This window comes from Porcisia hertigi, chromosome 26 (assembly GCF_017918235.1).
Source record: "Porcisia hertigi strain C119 chromosome 26, whole genome shotgun sequence".
Classification (NCBI taxonomy): domain Eukaryota; phylum Euglenozoa; class Kinetoplastea; order Trypanosomatida; family Trypanosomatidae; genus Porcisia; species Porcisia hertigi.
In genome coordinates this window covers 162,193-178,426 of record NC_090585.1, presented here as the reverse complement: position 1 = coordinate 178,426, position 16,234 = coordinate 162,193, and the positions used below count along the sequence as shown (strand labels likewise).

General features: G+C 56.3%; 6 protein-coding genes across 6 annotated transcripts; all 6 read left to right on the top strand.

Moving 5' to 3' along the window:
- Positions 1-549: 549 nt before the first annotated feature.
- JKF63_04090 (uncharacterized protein) lies at positions 550-4,938 on the top strand (the record flags this gene model as incomplete). The annotated part of the gene is made up of 1 exon (XM_067900084.1): positions 550-4,938. The coding sequence occupies one exon, from the start codon at positions 550-552 to the stop codon at positions 4,936-4,938; it is 4,389 nt and encodes a 1,462-aa protein (XP_067756268.1).
- Positions 4,939-6,263: 1,325 nt separating this feature from the next.
- JKF63_04089 (uncharacterized protein) lies at positions 6,264-6,566 on the top strand (the record flags this gene model as incomplete). Its single annotated transcript, XM_067900083.1, has 1 exon — positions 6,264-6,566. One exon carries the CDS (start codon positions 6,264-6,266, stop codon positions 6,564-6,566), a length of 303 nt encoding a protein of 100 aa, XP_067756267.1.
- Positions 6,567-8,660: 2,094 nt separating this feature from the next.
- Positions 8,661-9,908, top strand: JKF63_04088 (uncharacterized protein; the record flags this gene model as incomplete). Its single annotated transcript, XM_067900082.1, has 1 exon — positions 8,661-9,908. One exon carries the CDS (start codon positions 8,661-8,663, stop codon positions 9,906-9,908), a length of 1,248 nt encoding a protein of 415 aa, XP_067756266.1.
- A 1,009-nt stretch (positions 9,909-10,917) lies between these two features.
- Positions 10,918-11,220, top strand: JKF63_04087 (uncharacterized protein; the record flags this gene model as incomplete). Its single annotated transcript, XM_067900081.1, has 1 exon — positions 10,918-11,220. One exon carries the CDS (start codon positions 10,918-10,920, stop codon positions 11,218-11,220), a length of 303 nt encoding a protein of 100 aa, XP_067756265.1.
- Positions 11,221-13,231: 2,011 nt separating this feature from the next.
- JKF63_04086 (uncharacterized protein) lies at positions 13,232-14,416 on the top strand (the record flags this gene model as incomplete). Its single annotated transcript, XM_067900080.1, has 1 exon — positions 13,232-14,416. The coding sequence occupies one exon, from the start codon at positions 13,232-13,234 to the stop codon at positions 14,414-14,416; it is 1,185 nt and encodes a 394-aa protein (XP_067756264.1).
- A 690-nt stretch (positions 14,417-15,106) lies between these two features.
- Positions 15,107-16,105, top strand: JKF63_04085 (uncharacterized protein; the record flags this gene model as incomplete). The annotated part of the gene is made up of 1 exon (XM_067900079.1): positions 15,107-16,105. The coding sequence occupies one exon, from the start codon at positions 15,107-15,109 to the stop codon at positions 16,103-16,105; it is 999 nt and encodes a 332-aa protein (XP_067756263.1).
- Positions 16,106-16,234: the final 129 nt, after the last annotated feature.

Below are 16,234 nucleotides of genomic sequence, written 5' to 3'. Positions count from 1 at the left end.
ATTTCCCTCCGAAGACGTAGCTGCTTTGCTATTTACCGCTGCTCACGCGCACATGTGCTTGCGTGTATGTGGGGCGAGGTTCCCCCTTTGCAGGACTAAAGGTGGGAGCATCAGGGGTTCTGAGAGATGTCTCCAGTCCGTCTGAAGGGTTTCTGCGGGCTCTTCTCTCATGTGGCGCAAACTATATTCACTGTCTCATCTCTGCCACCTCTGCACCCCCTCTTTTCTCCCTTTTTTTTGTGTGTGTCTGTGTGTGTTGTGTTGTCCACTCCTCTCTACCGGATTAGAGTGATGGCATATAGCATCTCTTCCTCCCTCCTTGCCTCTCTTTTTTTGTCGGCGCAGCACACACATACACACACACACGCGTGCGCAGCGGTCCGTTCAGCGTTGAAGTCATCAGCGGATGAACAGATAAGCGAGTTTTGGTGACGAACAAAGTTGTTAGACGCACAACAACACCAACCAGAACGAGTGCCCTCCCCCTCTCCCCCCCTCCCCCTCTCCCCCTCTCCCCCTCTCCCCCTCTCCATTTGTCTTTCCATCATCATGATGCTCAAAGGGTCTCTGCCGGGGGTGCGTTTTCGTCGTAGTCAGCTCAAGGAGGCGCCACACTTGGCAGGGCTCCTGCAGCTTGGCGATGCCGTGGCGGAGGGCATCCCCACACCGGGTGTGTTTCGCATCCACAACGCTAGAGAGTTCGCCACACTGATTCAAACTTCGTATCTCTGCGTAACAGCAGTGCGGGACACCGCCGCCGACGGAGGTGAGGCTCAGGCGGAGGAGACTGTGATGGGATTTATCGCGCTCAGCGACGAGTCACCGGCGAACAGTCAAAGCGTCGCCGGCGCAAGCAAGAGCAGCGGGAACCCCACTCTCGAGGATGAGATCGCGATGTTGCAGACCATGGTCTTCGCGGAGGAGACGCACGACACTGTGGAAGGGGCGACGTTGGGTAACAGCTTGTGGCTGCGCATGCTTATTGCTCCCCCAAGCAGCGCCTTTAGAGGTCCGGTTCCACGGAGGACTATTAGCTCGGCTGACAAGAAAACCGAAGCCCTTAATTTGTCGAACAAGTCCTTCGGGTCGAGGGAGATGGTGATGAACCTGTTACGCGTTGCCTTGGGCACCCTGAGTGGCATCGAACACATATTTTTATCTCCCGGCTCTGATTTTCCCATATTGGAGGCGATCCCTGGCATTGCACCGCTATCTTCGAAGATCGTTGGTGCACACCCTCTCACCTCGATCTCGGCCAGTACTGCGTCGATGGGGGCGTTGCTGCACTTCTCTCGCGCCATGGTTCTCCCCCCGCTTACGATACGTCAAGGCAGGGTGGAGGACTACGACGACATTGTGGCGTTGCTTGTCGCTGGTGGGCCAGCTGTCATCACGGAGCTGCCGCAGAAATTTTTCCTGGAGGAGATTCTACAGTACCAGGACACGCACAAGAAGGTCGCTGTCGCTGAGGACAGCGTAACACACGAAGTTGTCGGTGTCGCGTGCATGCGCCACTTGACAACGCAGGAGCAGCAACAAACTTCTCGGCTCTACAACACGGACGTCTTTGACAGACTGAAGCGCGTGAGCTCCGACGCGTCGGGGAGTGATGCCGAGTTTGACAGCACTCTTTCGTGCACCTTCAGCATATATTTTTTGTACTTCAACCCCGAGTTTGACCACAGCGCGTATCAGCTGCTGCCGTTCCTCTTCCAGGAGTACCCAACCTGCGATTACGCCACCCTTCAGTTGTCGCACACGTTGCCGTTACCGGAGCCAATGATACTCGAGCGGTTCCAGTACATGCCGCTGCGGCGCTATCAGCTGCACGATGCTCGTGGTGAGATAGTCTCAACTCCCAATGCGCTCTGGGTGTGCCCCCGCGTCTCCCTTGCGGTGGATCACGGAGTGCAGGCGCGTGTGGAGCTATTAACAGATCCACGCAACACCAGCCTGCTCAACAAGGTGCACTCTCAGTTCGTAGCGAACTCTAACACTTCTCTATCGGTGTCCACGAAGGCTAGCGGAAAACCGGCTGGCACGGGCGTCCACGCGGTGCTGCATCAGCACCAGAGCCGAGACGGCGCGAGCGGTGCTGTGGACGGATTTCCAGGCTGCTCGGTGGAGCTGTTGACTCTCCTGCGAGAAGACTTGGATACCTGGAAAGCGGCAGTTTCCAGTGAAGGACGACCCGGAGGGGATGCCGCAATGCAGACCCGCTCCATGTTTGCTCTCACCTGGGGTGCGCAGTCTGCCAGTGGTACCGCGGGCGTGCTTTCGTCTGCGCGGGTAGTCGGCGTGATATCAGTGCAGTCGCTCTCGGTTCAAGAGATGTATGCGCTTCGTGCCAACTACGATCTCGATCACTTTCTTGAGTTCAATGCACAAGAGGGGTTCAACTATGCGGCTACCGACATTTCACTAACGGCGGAGGAGGGACCGCTGCGCTACCGTTCGTCTGAGTTGCCGGGAATCCTCGTCCGCTTCGTCTACATTCGTCCCGTGTTCCGTCACCACCTTCGGTTTTTCTTGCGCGAGGTGCTCCGGCAATCTCGGGCAGAGGTACTACTCACTCTGACGAGCACTGATGCAGCGCTGTGCCAGACCGCCATCGCCTCCTTCACCTTCACACCACCACGGCGTGTCGTCGAGGTACCGACGGCGCCCATGACGAGCGATTCGAACCCGCCTGCGAGCATGTTCAATGGCATCAGCGACCTCCCCGATGTGAACGATGTGACGCCAGCTTTACTTAGAAAACGAACACCCACCGCGGGAAAGGCGGATGCGATGCGAAAGAGTCTGGCACTGAGCTCACTTTTCTTTACGACGCGTCGCTTTCTTGGCGACGAGCGGGTCCGTGTGCATGCACGTATCTTGATTGTCGGCGCCAGCGCGACGGCCCTTTGCGTGCTGTACGAGCTCCTCTCCGTCCCTTACCTGGACTACCTGAACATCACTGTGGTCTCAACAGACGGCATGCCGCTGCACCCAAATCAGTGCCCAAAGCGTCAGTGGCAGGCGGATGAGATGGAGTTGTTGGAGCGGGAGTACATGCGGCTGCGTCTGGGTGACGGGCTGGTGAGTCCGTCGTCGCTCAGTATTGGCGCCAACACCATACGCTTCGTGCAGGGCACTTTGGTTGACATTGACACCACCATGAGGTTTATTCAACTGGAGAACAGAGTTTACGAGCCCTACGACCAGCTACTGCTCGCAACAGGGCGGCAGTACATTGTGCCGCCGCCGATTCGGGCACTTCAGCAGCAGGAGACAGGCGTTACCCGTGGCGGCATACTTGCGCTCTCCGGTGATGTCGCAGAGGATCACCTGCGCCACGCGCTGGCAGAAGCAAGTCAGTCTGTGAGCGGGACCATCACAAACATCGTGGTGTACGGCTCCAACCTCGACGCCGTTGCGACGCTATCGACCATGGTGGCAATGGGTTTTCCTGCGCAGCGCTTGGTGTTGTGTAGACCCAACACGGAACAGGCACCGTTTACCGATGAAGCCTGCGGCCAGGCGACGATGGCGCTATTCCGGGCTCTCGGTGTGACGGTCTTGGACGGGTACGGCGTCTCGCGTTTGGAGTTCGACGACGAAACACTAACGTCCGTGCTCTTGTCCTCCCTCTCCTATGAGCGCAAGGCAGGCGACTCCGTAGAGTTGCCGTGCGCGCTGATTGTCTGCCTAGAGGATAAAGAAATCAACCGCAGCGTCCTCACAGCGCTGGCGAAGAGGTCCATCGTGTTCGATGGCCGTGTCATTGTAGGCAGCGCTTACGAGACGAGCCAACCCAACGTGCTCGCCGCTGGTCCGGTTGCGATGTTCACCCGCCGCTACGGCTCCACGGAGGCTTTCGAGTCCTTCAACCCACGTGATGTCGGCAGAGATGTGGCAAGGGTGCTGTTGGCTAGGATCGGGGTGAAGGAGTTCCGATCACGCATTGCAGCAGGGGATGTCACGCAAGACGACTCGACCCCCTTCACGTCTCCTGGAGACGATGACTCGGCGATCAAGAGCCGGAAAACAGCGATGGAGAACTCTGCTGTCATGGGTGCGTCGTCGTCTTCGATGTCACTGCAGTCGACACAGGTGCAGGCAACGAAAGGCCCGATACTCCCGACGTACACATCACCCGTGTCTCGCCGGGTGTATCTTCCATGCGGCTACCAGTACGTGAGCACTGTGCGTGGCTCTGCTGCCTTTGATGCGGAGAAGTGCATTCCTATCCGGTTCAGCTCTGTGGACATGCTCAGCTTCCCGCTTGACGAGGTGCACCAATCAGCAGGCATATCGTCCGAAAGAACGGAAGTGGCACCAGTGTGCCGGGAGATGATGACACTTTATGTCCACGCTCACCACCGTACGATAGACGGCGTCGTGTACCTCGGCAACGGCACCCCCGAGGCGCACAACTACCGCTCCTTGATTGGGCTGCCCGAGTCACTGTTCCACATTCAGTATCGGCACACTGAGGCTATCCGCAAGCACAACAACAACGTCGACACTGGCGTCTCCACTAGTGCCGCGGCGGTGGGCAGATGCGGCACCGAGGCGACTCCAGCAGGCGTTCTAACAGTGCCGCCTCGCAATCAGCAGTTCGACCTCATTTCGTATCTCCGTCTGCCAACACTAAAGCCACTCCTCAGCGACCGTTTTGCCTGCTTTTTCCTGCGTCTCCAGCGTGATATGCAGTCTGTGGAAGAGGTGATCGCCGTCCGTGAGCGCGCGCTGGCCGCTCACCAGGCGTCAGGGTCCTTATCGCCAACCGACGTGGCTACCTACGTGGCGGAGTTGACGGACGCGAAGGTGTTCCGGTACAAGGTGCAGCTCGCACTTATCAAATACATGCACGAAATCAAAGACACCCGCCCACAGGATGTGTACCTGCCGAGCATCGAAAAACAAATAGCAGAGAGAAAAGTTGTGGGGTAGTGCGAGCGGCGACGGCAACCTGCGCGCGATTGTACAAAGAGGTGCGCAGAGAATACCGCATGGTCTGATGCTTGCGTGAATACGAGGAGGCATGGGGGGGTTGGAGGCTATACCACACTGATACGAAAAAGCCGACATCGCTCATTCTCTGTGTCTCTCTCTCTCTCTGAGTACTCCCCTCCTCTCCCTTTTTTTTCTGTGTGTGTGTGTGTAGAAAGAGAGAGAGAGGCAGCCGCTTCCTTCTTTTTTTCTTTTCCTTTGGTCAACTGTTTTGTGTGATTCTCCTGTTTGGTTTCCCTTACCCCCCCCCCCCCCCGCTGCCGGCCTCACTTTTTAACACACTTCAATGTAAAGTACGCAATGACAAGGATTCTCTCTCCTTTAGGTGTGTGTGTGTGTGTGTGTGGTTTGATGTACGTGTAGCATCACACGCCCCCCCCCCTCCCTCCTTCCCTCCCCCCCTCCACACACACACACACACACACACACCCTTTTTTCCTTCTTTCCTTCCCTCCCCCCTTTTCCCGTGCGCCTGTGTGTGTGTGTGTGTGTGTGTTTGCCCACCCCATTCACTCTCATTTCACCCCACAACGGGACGAACCCCTGAAGAGGAGGCGAACGCATCATCAAACAAACTTTTGTGCTTTTCCACCTTCTTCTCACCCCTTCACGCCCCGTGGGTGCACTCTTCATCTCTCCTTCCTGCTCTTCCACCCTGCAACTCAAGTGAATGCGGTGCCGGCATAACAGGATTGGAGTGGTAGGGTGTGTGTGTGTGTGGCGGCTACGGTCACCAGACCATGTCCCCGGGTCCTGGATAAAACGTTGGATCCATTGTGATGTGCTAGTTCTGAAGAAACATGAGAGGGAGGGAAGAGGAGTGACGTAGGTGGTGTGCGTTTGTGTGTGTACACGCGTGTATTCTTCTCACTTTCTCACTCCTATTCCCCCTCCCAAACACACTCCACACAGGTCTCTCCCTCTTTCTTTGACTGTTTCTCATGTTCTTCCCATTCCCATTCCCTCCCTCTTCCTCTTCCTCTTCCTCTCCCCTTCCCCTGCTCTACTTTTTCTTCCACACTTTTAATGGTTGCACACGTGTCTTCGCACTTTCTCATCTTTTGTTTTTCTTTGCTTCGTGATGGCGTCCCCAACACACACACACACACACACGGCGTGGTTCAAGAGCCTCAGTCTTCATACGCCCCTCACACGCATTCAACACACAACCCCCCTCTCCCCCCTCTCCCCCCTTTACTGCCACCGCGCTCTCCTTTCGTTACAATCACACGTAAACCTGAGCCCCCTCCCCATTTCCTTCCAACATGTTCCGCTTCACTGCCCCTGCCCTGAAGAAGCTGCAGCCGCTGGGCCAGCGTGTGCTGGTGAAGCGCACCCAGGCAGCGAAGCAGACCAAGGCCGGCATCCTGATCCCTGAGCAGGTGGCTGGCAAGATCAACGAGGGCACCGTTGTGGCTGTGGCGGCGGGGACGAAGGACTGGACGCCGACCGTGAAGGTGCAGGATACGGTGCTGCTGCCGGAGTACGGCGGCTCTGCCGTGAAGGTGGATGGCGAGGAGTTCTTCCTGTATGACGAGGGTGCGCTTCTTGGCGTGCTGTCCGAATAGGAAACGGGTGGGGGACGAGAGCCGACAGCGGCGGATAGGGACACACCGCGAGGATAAGTCAGCGAATTAGAGAGAGTATTCAATCGACCAGAGAGGAGCGGGGAGGGGAGGTGACAGGCGAGAGAGCGAAGGGGAGGGGAGGGGGGGGGGAGGCGGCCGGGTGGGAGTAAAAAGTGCACATCGCTGTCTTTTTTCCTCTCCACAGCACTTCTCTCTCCTCCTCTCTTTTTTTTCCTCCCTCATCTTGGCTTCATGCTAGGCTCACATGCTTGCGCCTACCACCCGCTGCACCAGCAACCCCACTTGAGACCCTCTCCGCTTTTATTACTTTGCTTGCTTCTTTGGTACTCGCGGATGACCGAGGTCCATCTCGAAGGAGGGGGGCACCATGGAGGGGCGGCGGGGGTGACCAAGCGACTGCTGGGCGCACACACACACACACACACACACAGGAAATGTGCCCACGTGCGAATACGCATCAAAGTCATTTGCGTTCCCCCACTCATATTTGTCATCTCTTTTATCTCCTTCGCTGGCTGTCTTTTTTGTGCTCACGACAGGTTCCAGCGATGAGGGCGCAGGTGTTTTCTCTTTTTTTTTCTGGGCCATTTCGGTGGAGTGTTGTTGCAGAGCGTAGATGTGCGTTGTGCTTGGCGTGGAGCGGTGCGCGGATAGGAGTCGAGAGATTCCAGTGGAGGCTGGCGTAGGTGGTGGTGGTGGTGGTGGTGATACTCTCAGAGGGTTTTGGTGGGTTGCCAGAGGGGGGGGGGTGGACAAAAAGCGAGCAGTATCGAGTCTGAGCAGAGACACTCGTCTTTTCGCAACCGCCACTCGAGGACCGCACCTGGTGTGGTATACACATCCGAGAATAAAAGGATCACGCCCCCTTCCCTCAAATCCCCTGCGTTGCGAAGAGTGGCGCATGGAATATGCTTGCTTTTGTGTTTGGCGTCTTCCTTCTCTTTCTCGACATCCCCCCAATTGACCGCGAACGCACTCGCTACACCCCGCCTGCACGTCCTCATTACGTTGTTCGTTCTGTTTTTTTTTGATCTCCTCAACCTTCTCTCTTATTTAAGCTTTGACTTGAAGATACACACACACACTCACACAGACAGACAGACAGACAGACACATACGTATCTCTGTTCTTCGTTGCTAAGAGAGGAGGGGGGAGGGGAGGGAGGGGGTTACCCACGTGTTATTATCCGCCCGCGCCGTCACCATCTTCATCGACATTGCTCCTTTCTTTTTCTTCCCTGTGAAAAACATTTCACTCCTGGTCTACTTTCTCCCCCCTCCACTTTTCGCTCGGTGATGCGTTGTTTTTCCATTGCATCATTCATGCCTCACTGCTGAGTTACGCCTCCATCTCCCTCTCTGTGTGTGTGTTTCTCTTGCATCACTCTCAACTTTATCCTCCCCTTTTTCAGTCTCGGCTTCCCTTCTTCCGACGTGTCCTTCCACTGGTTTCTCTTGTGGCGCTGCTTCTCTGCGTGTGCGCTCGTGGGTTTGCACGGGGGGAAGGGGGTGTCCAGTGGGGGCGAGAGGGTGAGGGTCTTCGGTGTAGGAATGACCTGAGAGGATAGTGCGGCGGGGGTGTGACCTCGGGGGAGGGGCGGAGAACATGGAGTGTGTGTGCGCACACTATCAAATGCAGCGCTGGAGTGGCGCTCAAAAGTAAGAAAAGAGTGGAAAATGCAGAAGTCACCACCGCCCACCCTCTGTCCTCATGATGGATAACCCAAGAGAATGGGGAAAAAAAAACACCGAACCCCCATGCAGAAGTGCAACAGATTTGAGGTTGTAGAGCTCATTTGGGGTGTCATCGAGCGCTCTTATGTCAACGTGATCACTCCTGGATTGTAACAGCGTTCCCCCCTCCCCCTCCCCCCCTCCCCTCTCCTCCCCCCCGGGGGTACGCTGTCTTCTAGCCACACAACTCTGCAGTCACATATTACACGAGTACGCACATATATCGGTGTTTTGTCTCAGGTCTCATCCGTGTGCTTTCTGGTGGGAATCCCTTTCCCCTCTACACCTTGGGAGAGACATACACTAGCGTTTAAACCGTAGCTCTTTTTTTTTTCTTGTCATGTATCGAGTTGAGGCGGACGGGTCGGCTATGGTGTGGGGCGTGCCCGTCGCACCCTTTGTACCGATACAGCACTTGCAGATTGATGTGTCCACCGTGAACCGCATAGGCAACTACTGCCTCCGTTTTGCACGGGAGAGCGGGTGGCTGAAGCGTGCTGACGAGGTGGGACACCACACGCCGGGCACCGGAAGCCACGAGTCGCGACCGCTGGCCCAAGAAGACCACCGTACCAGCACAGATTCGGGCCACACGTTCTTTTTCGCCGGCCTCGAGGAGGTCCTCGAGAACCCGCTCCCTCGGTTCCAGTCTCTGCAGACACCACCAACGCTCCTCGCCGCGGCTCACTTCTACCTGGTTCATGTCGGGAACACTTCATACAGCGTTTACGGCAGGCTGTACACGTACCTGGACGGGCAGGACGAGACAGCACGCGACTTGCTCGGCAGCTTCAAGGTGACGGCGGTGTGGATATCAAAGAAGCGGCGCGCACCAGAGGCGCTGCCGGCTGATCAGCAGTCACATCTTCAATCGATTGCAGAGAAAGGTACTGGTAGGCTACTCGCATCCGGTGACGCACGGGTGCAGCGACTAATAGTGAAGGATCACTTGCAACACAGCGGATGGTTCGCGGATGCTTCTGCGGTCGCGGCTATGCAGCTGGCCGCCTACTCACCGCTCTCCGAATCACCACCGGCTGAGTTTCTCGTCTCCCTGCCTGGCATACCCACCCCGGAACCGCTCTGGTTGCTTCACCGGCGCCTATTCACACTGCGTGAGAGCGACATCGATTTAAATCTGCACGTCAATCAGCTGGTGACTAAACTGCTCGTGATCGACGCCTTCCGTGGCGCTGTTGCGGATGCGCGATGCGCCTACTCGCGTCTCCTGCGCCCCGGTGTGCTGCCAAACCGCGCAGACTTGCTGCTGCGCAAATTCCGCATCGATTACGTCCGGGAGATCCCGATAAACTACGCTGCGACGGAGGTTTATATCTTCCCCGTGGACACCGCACGTGCCAAGAGGCAGTTCTCCTCCGCCGGCGCCTCCGTGGACAGAGCATGTGCTGTCGTTGCCACGGCTGCGGTGCATACAGACAGCGCAGTGGGCGATGCGCCTGTGGGAGGGGACACGATGGATATCGGTTTCTTCACGGTTGGGGTGCCGAAACTCGATGACATCTCCTCAAATGAACGCTTTATTGCCACGGTAGGGGTGATGACCGCTTTCACAGCTTTCCTGCACTAAGGAATGCGTGCTTGCGTCAGCCTTTTTTTTTTTACCCTGCCACTATCTCTTGAAAGAGGATCTCTCCGCGCCCCCGGTTTGTATGACTTCGCTTTGCTTTCTCTCTTTTTTTTTGTTCTGCGCCATTCACCATTTCACCTCTCCCACCTCCAGAGTCTATCGCGTTGAGTGAAGGAACGCACTGGGGGGACTTCAGGTGAGAGGGGTGCACACACACACACACACACACGCGCAGACAGACAGACAGATGCGTCATACCGGCTTGGAGAGGAGGGGCGGGGGGATATAGGTGAAACGAGGCATCCAGCCACGCACACCGCACTGGTCACCACCGCCGGTTACGGGTGCGACAACGCTTTTCCGTTTAATCCTCTCTTTTTCCTCCCTCTCCCCCCTTTCCGGTTTCTCATTCGTATGAGTTTGTTTGTTTCTGACTCATTTGAAAAAAAATTGTATCTCCCCCCCCCCCACGCGAGAGTCCCACGTGAACGATCGTTGAACATCACAATCAAAGTGAGACTACGTCGTCATCACCTTCCCTCACACGGCATGACGCTTAACGAAGTGGTGCCCTGCGCTAAATCAGGTCCGTAACGGTACGACTGGCTGCAGTTGATTTGCCCTCAACAGGTGCGCTACTCTTTGTTTTTGTCTCTCTGTGTGTGTGTGTGTGTGTGATGTGAGCCAACGCATGCCCCCCTCCATTGCGCAACTCCATCTCTTCTCACTTGTCCGCATGTCTAAACTTCCCCCCCTACCCCGTCTCATCATCTCCCCCCTCATAACACACACGTCGCGTTCTCAATGACATGCAAAATTGTTTCACACATTTTCCAGCTTCCAAGCTCTGAGCTCTCTCTCTCTCTCACATACACACACACAAAACGCAAAACACGACATCGTCTCCCCCTCTCCCTTCATTGGGCCACGTCCACACGCATTACGCGCCATTTCCCACATTTCTCTCTTTTTTTTCACAAATATTTTACTCTCCCCATTTCCTTCCAACATGTTCCGCTTCACTGCCCCTGCCCTGAAGAAGCTGCAGCCGCTGGGCCAGCGTGTGCTGGTGAAGCGCACCCAGGCAGCGAAGCAGACCAAGGCCGGCATCCTGATCCCTGAGCAGGTGGCTGGCAAGATCAACGAGGGCACCGTTGTGGCTGTGGCGGCGGGGACGAAGGACTGGACGCCGACCGTGAAGGTGCAGGATACGGTGCTGCTGCCGGAGTACGGCGGCTCTGCCGTGAAGGTGGATGGCGAGGAGTTCTTCCTGTATGACGAGGGTGCGCTTCTTGGCGTGCTGTCCGAATAGGAAACGGGTGGGGGACGAGAGCCGACAGCGGCGGATAGGGACACACCGCACACGTGCTCTTTGCGGTTGCACATACGCACGCACTGAAGATGATGAAACGGACGCGAAGAGACGCACTGGAAGAGTCACCCGACATGGAGGGGGAAAAGCAAAGGCGCAGTCGTAGGCTACACGAGGCACGGCGAAAGCGCTTCTTGGGGATATGGGCCGCGGAGACAGTTTATTTCCCACTCCTCCTCTTTTCTCCTCGTCCTTCCCCAGAAACGGTGGTGCGTGCCACTTCTCCACGTCCCGGGCGCGTGTGTGTGCGTGCCATTGTGCGACTCTCTCGTATTTTGTGCCTTCGTGTCGTCTTTTTTTTTATTGTTCTTCCGCGCGCAGTGACGCTTTCTGTTTCCTCCATAACTTCTTTGGGCCTCTCCCTCTCCTTTTCCATGCATTTACACACACACACAGACACAGACACACACACACACACACAGTTGCAGAGGCCCGTTACGCATCCTCATCAGTTTACTTGGGACTCCTGTCCAGAACGCCCTTCAATAGGTCTGCCTGTTTGCCTGTGTGTGAGCACGTGTCTTTTCAAGTGCGTGTGTGTGTATGTGCATGGGAGCCTGTTTTTTTTTTGATTTTCCCAGTCCGGTCTCTTAACTCTGCGCCACATACGCGTGCACATGTATGACTGGATTAGCGAGAGTCATCGACGAATCTGGTGGGGATCCTGAGGATTAACTTGTCAAAAAAGAAGAGAAGGAAGTAAAGGAGAGCGGGGGGGGGCGGGGAAGGGCGAGGTACAGGAGGGCGTCAACTGTGGGGGTGAGTCATCATTTTATCTGTATGTGCGAACGCACGTGTATCGCACATGCATGGTACCAGCAAAGGTATTCAAGTACGCACACACACACACGACTATGAAAACACAGTTCTACAGAGTAGCACGATGCGTCCTTCACGCAGGCTCGATTTTTGTCCCCCCCCATCCCTTTGCCTCCCTCCCTCCCTCCTGTCTAAAAGAGTTCCTTTCCGTTACTAAGCGAGAATATATCTGCGTAGGTATCCACAACAGTGACGTCGCACTTTCTTTCTCCCTCTGGATCGACATTTCTTTTGGGTCGATCGCGACGGTAACGGAGAGCTCGACTACCCTTCCTTCCCCCTCCCCCCCCTCATAAACACGCGAACAAGATGGTGGGACGGATGGGGGACGGTGCCGAGAGAATGTGCCTGCCTCCTGATGATGATGATTCTTTTGTGCTACATACCTTCCACACTTCTCGCTTTCGTCTGTGATAGGTGCACCGTAGATCTCCCTCCCCCTCCCGGTTGTACACATTCTCCGTTCCTTCTCTCTTCTCGGCCACTTCGTCACACTGTATGGATCGCATGAACCACCCAGGCACCCGAAAGCAGAGAGATGGTCGGGGGAAGTGGTAGGGGGGGAGGTGGGCAGGACGATACAGATGCGCTGAAGGGGGGGGGGAGAAAAAGTCGAATGGAGCCGCACCATCCGCCCAAGGGTGTGGAGGAGCAGCAACCCCAACGCTGTCCTCTAAACACACATGCCAGGATCCTTGCTTTCTGAGGGTTCTCAGGTATGCTTTTTTCACTGCCATTCCGCCTATTCTCACCCCCCTCCACATCACCATCACTGCGTCCACCCTCTTTTTTTTTTCTTTAACCTCTTCACTGCTCTCTTCCTCCGACTCTGTGTGTCGTTCACATTTCAGGATTTTCACCGGCCCCCCCCCCTCCCTCCCTCCCTCCCTCTTCTGTCCCCCCCTCCTCCCCTCTCACTTCATGAAAGAAGGGGAGGAAAGACACACACACACACACCCACCCACACACAAAGAAAGAGAACACACTCAAAGGCACCAGAAAACGGTTACGTCGCACACCCGTTTGTCTTTTTTTTTGCCATTTCTTCCTTCCTTTATCGTTTCTTTTTACCTCACCGTTGTCAGCGCCCGCCTCAAAGCTGGAGGTCTCTTCCCTTTGGTCGCCTTATTCCATGCGCCTTAGCGGACTCCCCCTTTACACTCTCAGGTATGTGGCTGCCACGCTGGTTCAGCAGAGCAGGGGCCTGGTGAGGTCCAAGAGCGGCGCACTCTGCGGTGCGCACAGCGGCTTCACCAGCAGTACAACGTTGCGCTCCTCTCCGCCACACTCAGAGCCGCCGCCTACCCTTGTTGCCCTGGCTTCATCGCAAAGCTCCTCTTCGGCTGCTGCCGGTGATGCTGCCAGGACTGTCGCAGTGCTTTCAACTGGCAGTTCGTCTCCGCGCGGCCCGGGTACGGCTACTGCCGTTTGCTCGACGGAGAGTGACTTCCATGACGCCGAGATACCCCTCAGCACACCCGAGGGGGTTGAGGAGGCGTTTGCCTGCTCCGTGCAAGCGCGGACTGTCGGCAATTTGCATCTTCGCCGCTACATTGATCACCTGCCGCCGAAGGACTACGCTCTGGCATTGGCGGCTGTGAAGGGTGCAAAAGCGGCAGGCTTGCGCGTCAACGCCTCCACCTATGAGTCGCTCCTTGCTTCTTTGATGAACGGTGGACAGCTGCGGGCGAGCATGGAGCTCTACCAACTCATGATCACGCAGCGCATGACACCGACGCCGAACACGTACGCAGCGTTGATGGAGTTGTGCCTGCAACGAGGCATGTCGAAGGCTTGTCAGTTGCTGTTCGACGATTTGCAAAAGCGCGGTGTGCGACCTTCTGTGCAGAACTACGAGTTGATGATCACGAGCCTCTCCATGGAAGTGCCGCCCCAGTGGAGACGTGCCATCGAAGTATTCGACAAGATCTCGCGTGAGCGAAAAAGTCGCATCACTGCCAAGACTTACAATGCCCTGATGCGTGTCTACATGAACATGAATCCATTTGACTGGCGGGTGGTCTATAACTGCTACTGCGAAATGCGCAACCGTCGACCCCGGGTGCAACTGGAATGGGAGAGTTACCTTATACTGAGCGAGGCGCTGCGCAAGGGCCGGGCCGGGTACGTGCGCAGAGGCATGGCATACATGGATGCTTGGATCGCCGTGACACCGTTGCGCTCGTGGAATTTCTTGACTGGGGCGATGGTGTACTTGGCACTCATGATGCTCCTGAAGACGTTAGCTGGGTATCTGGTCATGTGGTACTACGAGTTGAGTGTGCCCTCCACGTCAGACACCGTGCTTCCCATGTGAGCGTGCAGAACTCCTCCTGCACACGTGCCCGCAAACCAGAGAGAGAGAGAGAGAGAGGAGGGCTCGATCTTTTCCACTGCCCCGCCAGAAGCCTTTGAAAAGATTTTTTTTGTTCTCTCCCTCATTGACACAGACGCAGAGGACATTTGGCGAGGAATCGATCCTGTGTTGTGTTTCCCCATCATCTACTGTCGTTTTTCAGCACCGCCCCCCCTTCCCCCCCCCTCCCCTGCATTAGCCGCCGTGATACAGATCCACACACACACACACTAAGTGTTTCACACCCTGAATCACTGGGTCACGTGCCTTGCGCCTTGCCTCCTCCCTTCGAGCCCAGGCTTCTGGACCAATCCCCTGTTTTTTTCTGGAAGCCCCACGCTTCCCGCTGCGCCTAGCGGCGATCCCCCACGCTGCGCTGCGAGCTGTTCTTTTATTCCTCAATTGGCTCAATCTTCCCCCTTTTTCTTTTCTTTTTCTCCTCCCCCCCCACATTCCATTACAAGCGACAAAACATACTAGAAAGCACTCGTGTGTGCGTGTCTGTGCGTGTGGGCGTCGTTGCGGGTTCCACCTAATCAATTCTCATCTCCGGTCTCTGCGGGGAAACCTCTTCCCATTTTCTCCGCATTTGCTCCTTCCCCCCCCCCTCCCCCCCTTCTCCTCGCCCCCTCCCCGCATCGGTGTGAATCTATGGCGTCGACTTCTGGTCCAGCCTCGGCTGAGGAAGCGGCTTTATCCTCCCTCAATAGCCACTCCCCAGAGGAGCTCCAGATGGCTGAGGAGGCCCTTCGTGTGGTGCTGATGGGGAAGGTGCAGGCCCTTGCGGCGGAGCGTGGTGAGGCGTTTATCCAAAGCCTCACACAGAAGGAGATCAACAGGACTAAGAAGATGGAGGCGGAGCTGGCGACTCTCAAGAAAAGGCTCGTTGTTCAGGATCACACTTTGAACGAACTTCGCCTCGGCGTGCGCAAGGTCAAGGTACAGGAGGAGAAGTGCAAACAGCTATGCCATGGTCTGCAAGAGACGGCGAAGAAGCGAGAGCAGCTCATGGGAGAGATGCAGTCTGAGATGGAGACCTACCGCACTAGTATCCGGGATCGCGTGACCCAGAACGTTCAGAGCATATTGGCAGAGTGTGAAAAGCGCCGCGAGCACGTGGAGACGACCGAGGCGGAGGTTGCAGAGCTGGAGGCTACGCTAGCGCACCAAAAGGAGGCATTTGAGCAGAGCTTTGCGGATTTTCAGGTTGGACTGAAGGGGCGCACCGAGCAGTACCAGGAGCTCATCGATTCCTACCAAGAGTCAGCAAAAGAGGTTGAGCTTCTCGAGGCGCGTCTGATGCTAGTGCGGCGCGAGCACAACTCAGTGGAGATGACGCGGGCATCCTTGCAGCAGCAGCTCGAGGTGTACGAGAAGCAGTTTCAAGGGTTCGCCGACTCTGTCATGAAGCCGGAGGATGTCGAGGCTCTCGCAAGGCGCCAAAGCGAGCAGGCGCAGCTGCGTATTGCCCAGATGGAGGCTGACAAGGCCAACGTGCATCAGCAGCGCCTGAAGATGGACAAGGAGCTGACTGATCTGCGCGCCAAGCATGCGTCACTGAAGCGCAATCTGCAGCAGCTGGAGAAGGTGAAGGCTGCTGCTGCGGAGAAGTGCCGCCAAGCCCAGCAGAGCCGGCAGGGGAAGAAGTAAGTGCTCTCCGTGTGTACCCGAACGGGATAATGGGCGGTTTGGTGTAATGTGTTAGCGTCGCTCATAAGCGTTGCTGGCGTCGTTACTCTCATGCTCGTGAGCATCCCAAAAGGGGGTAGGAAGAGTAGG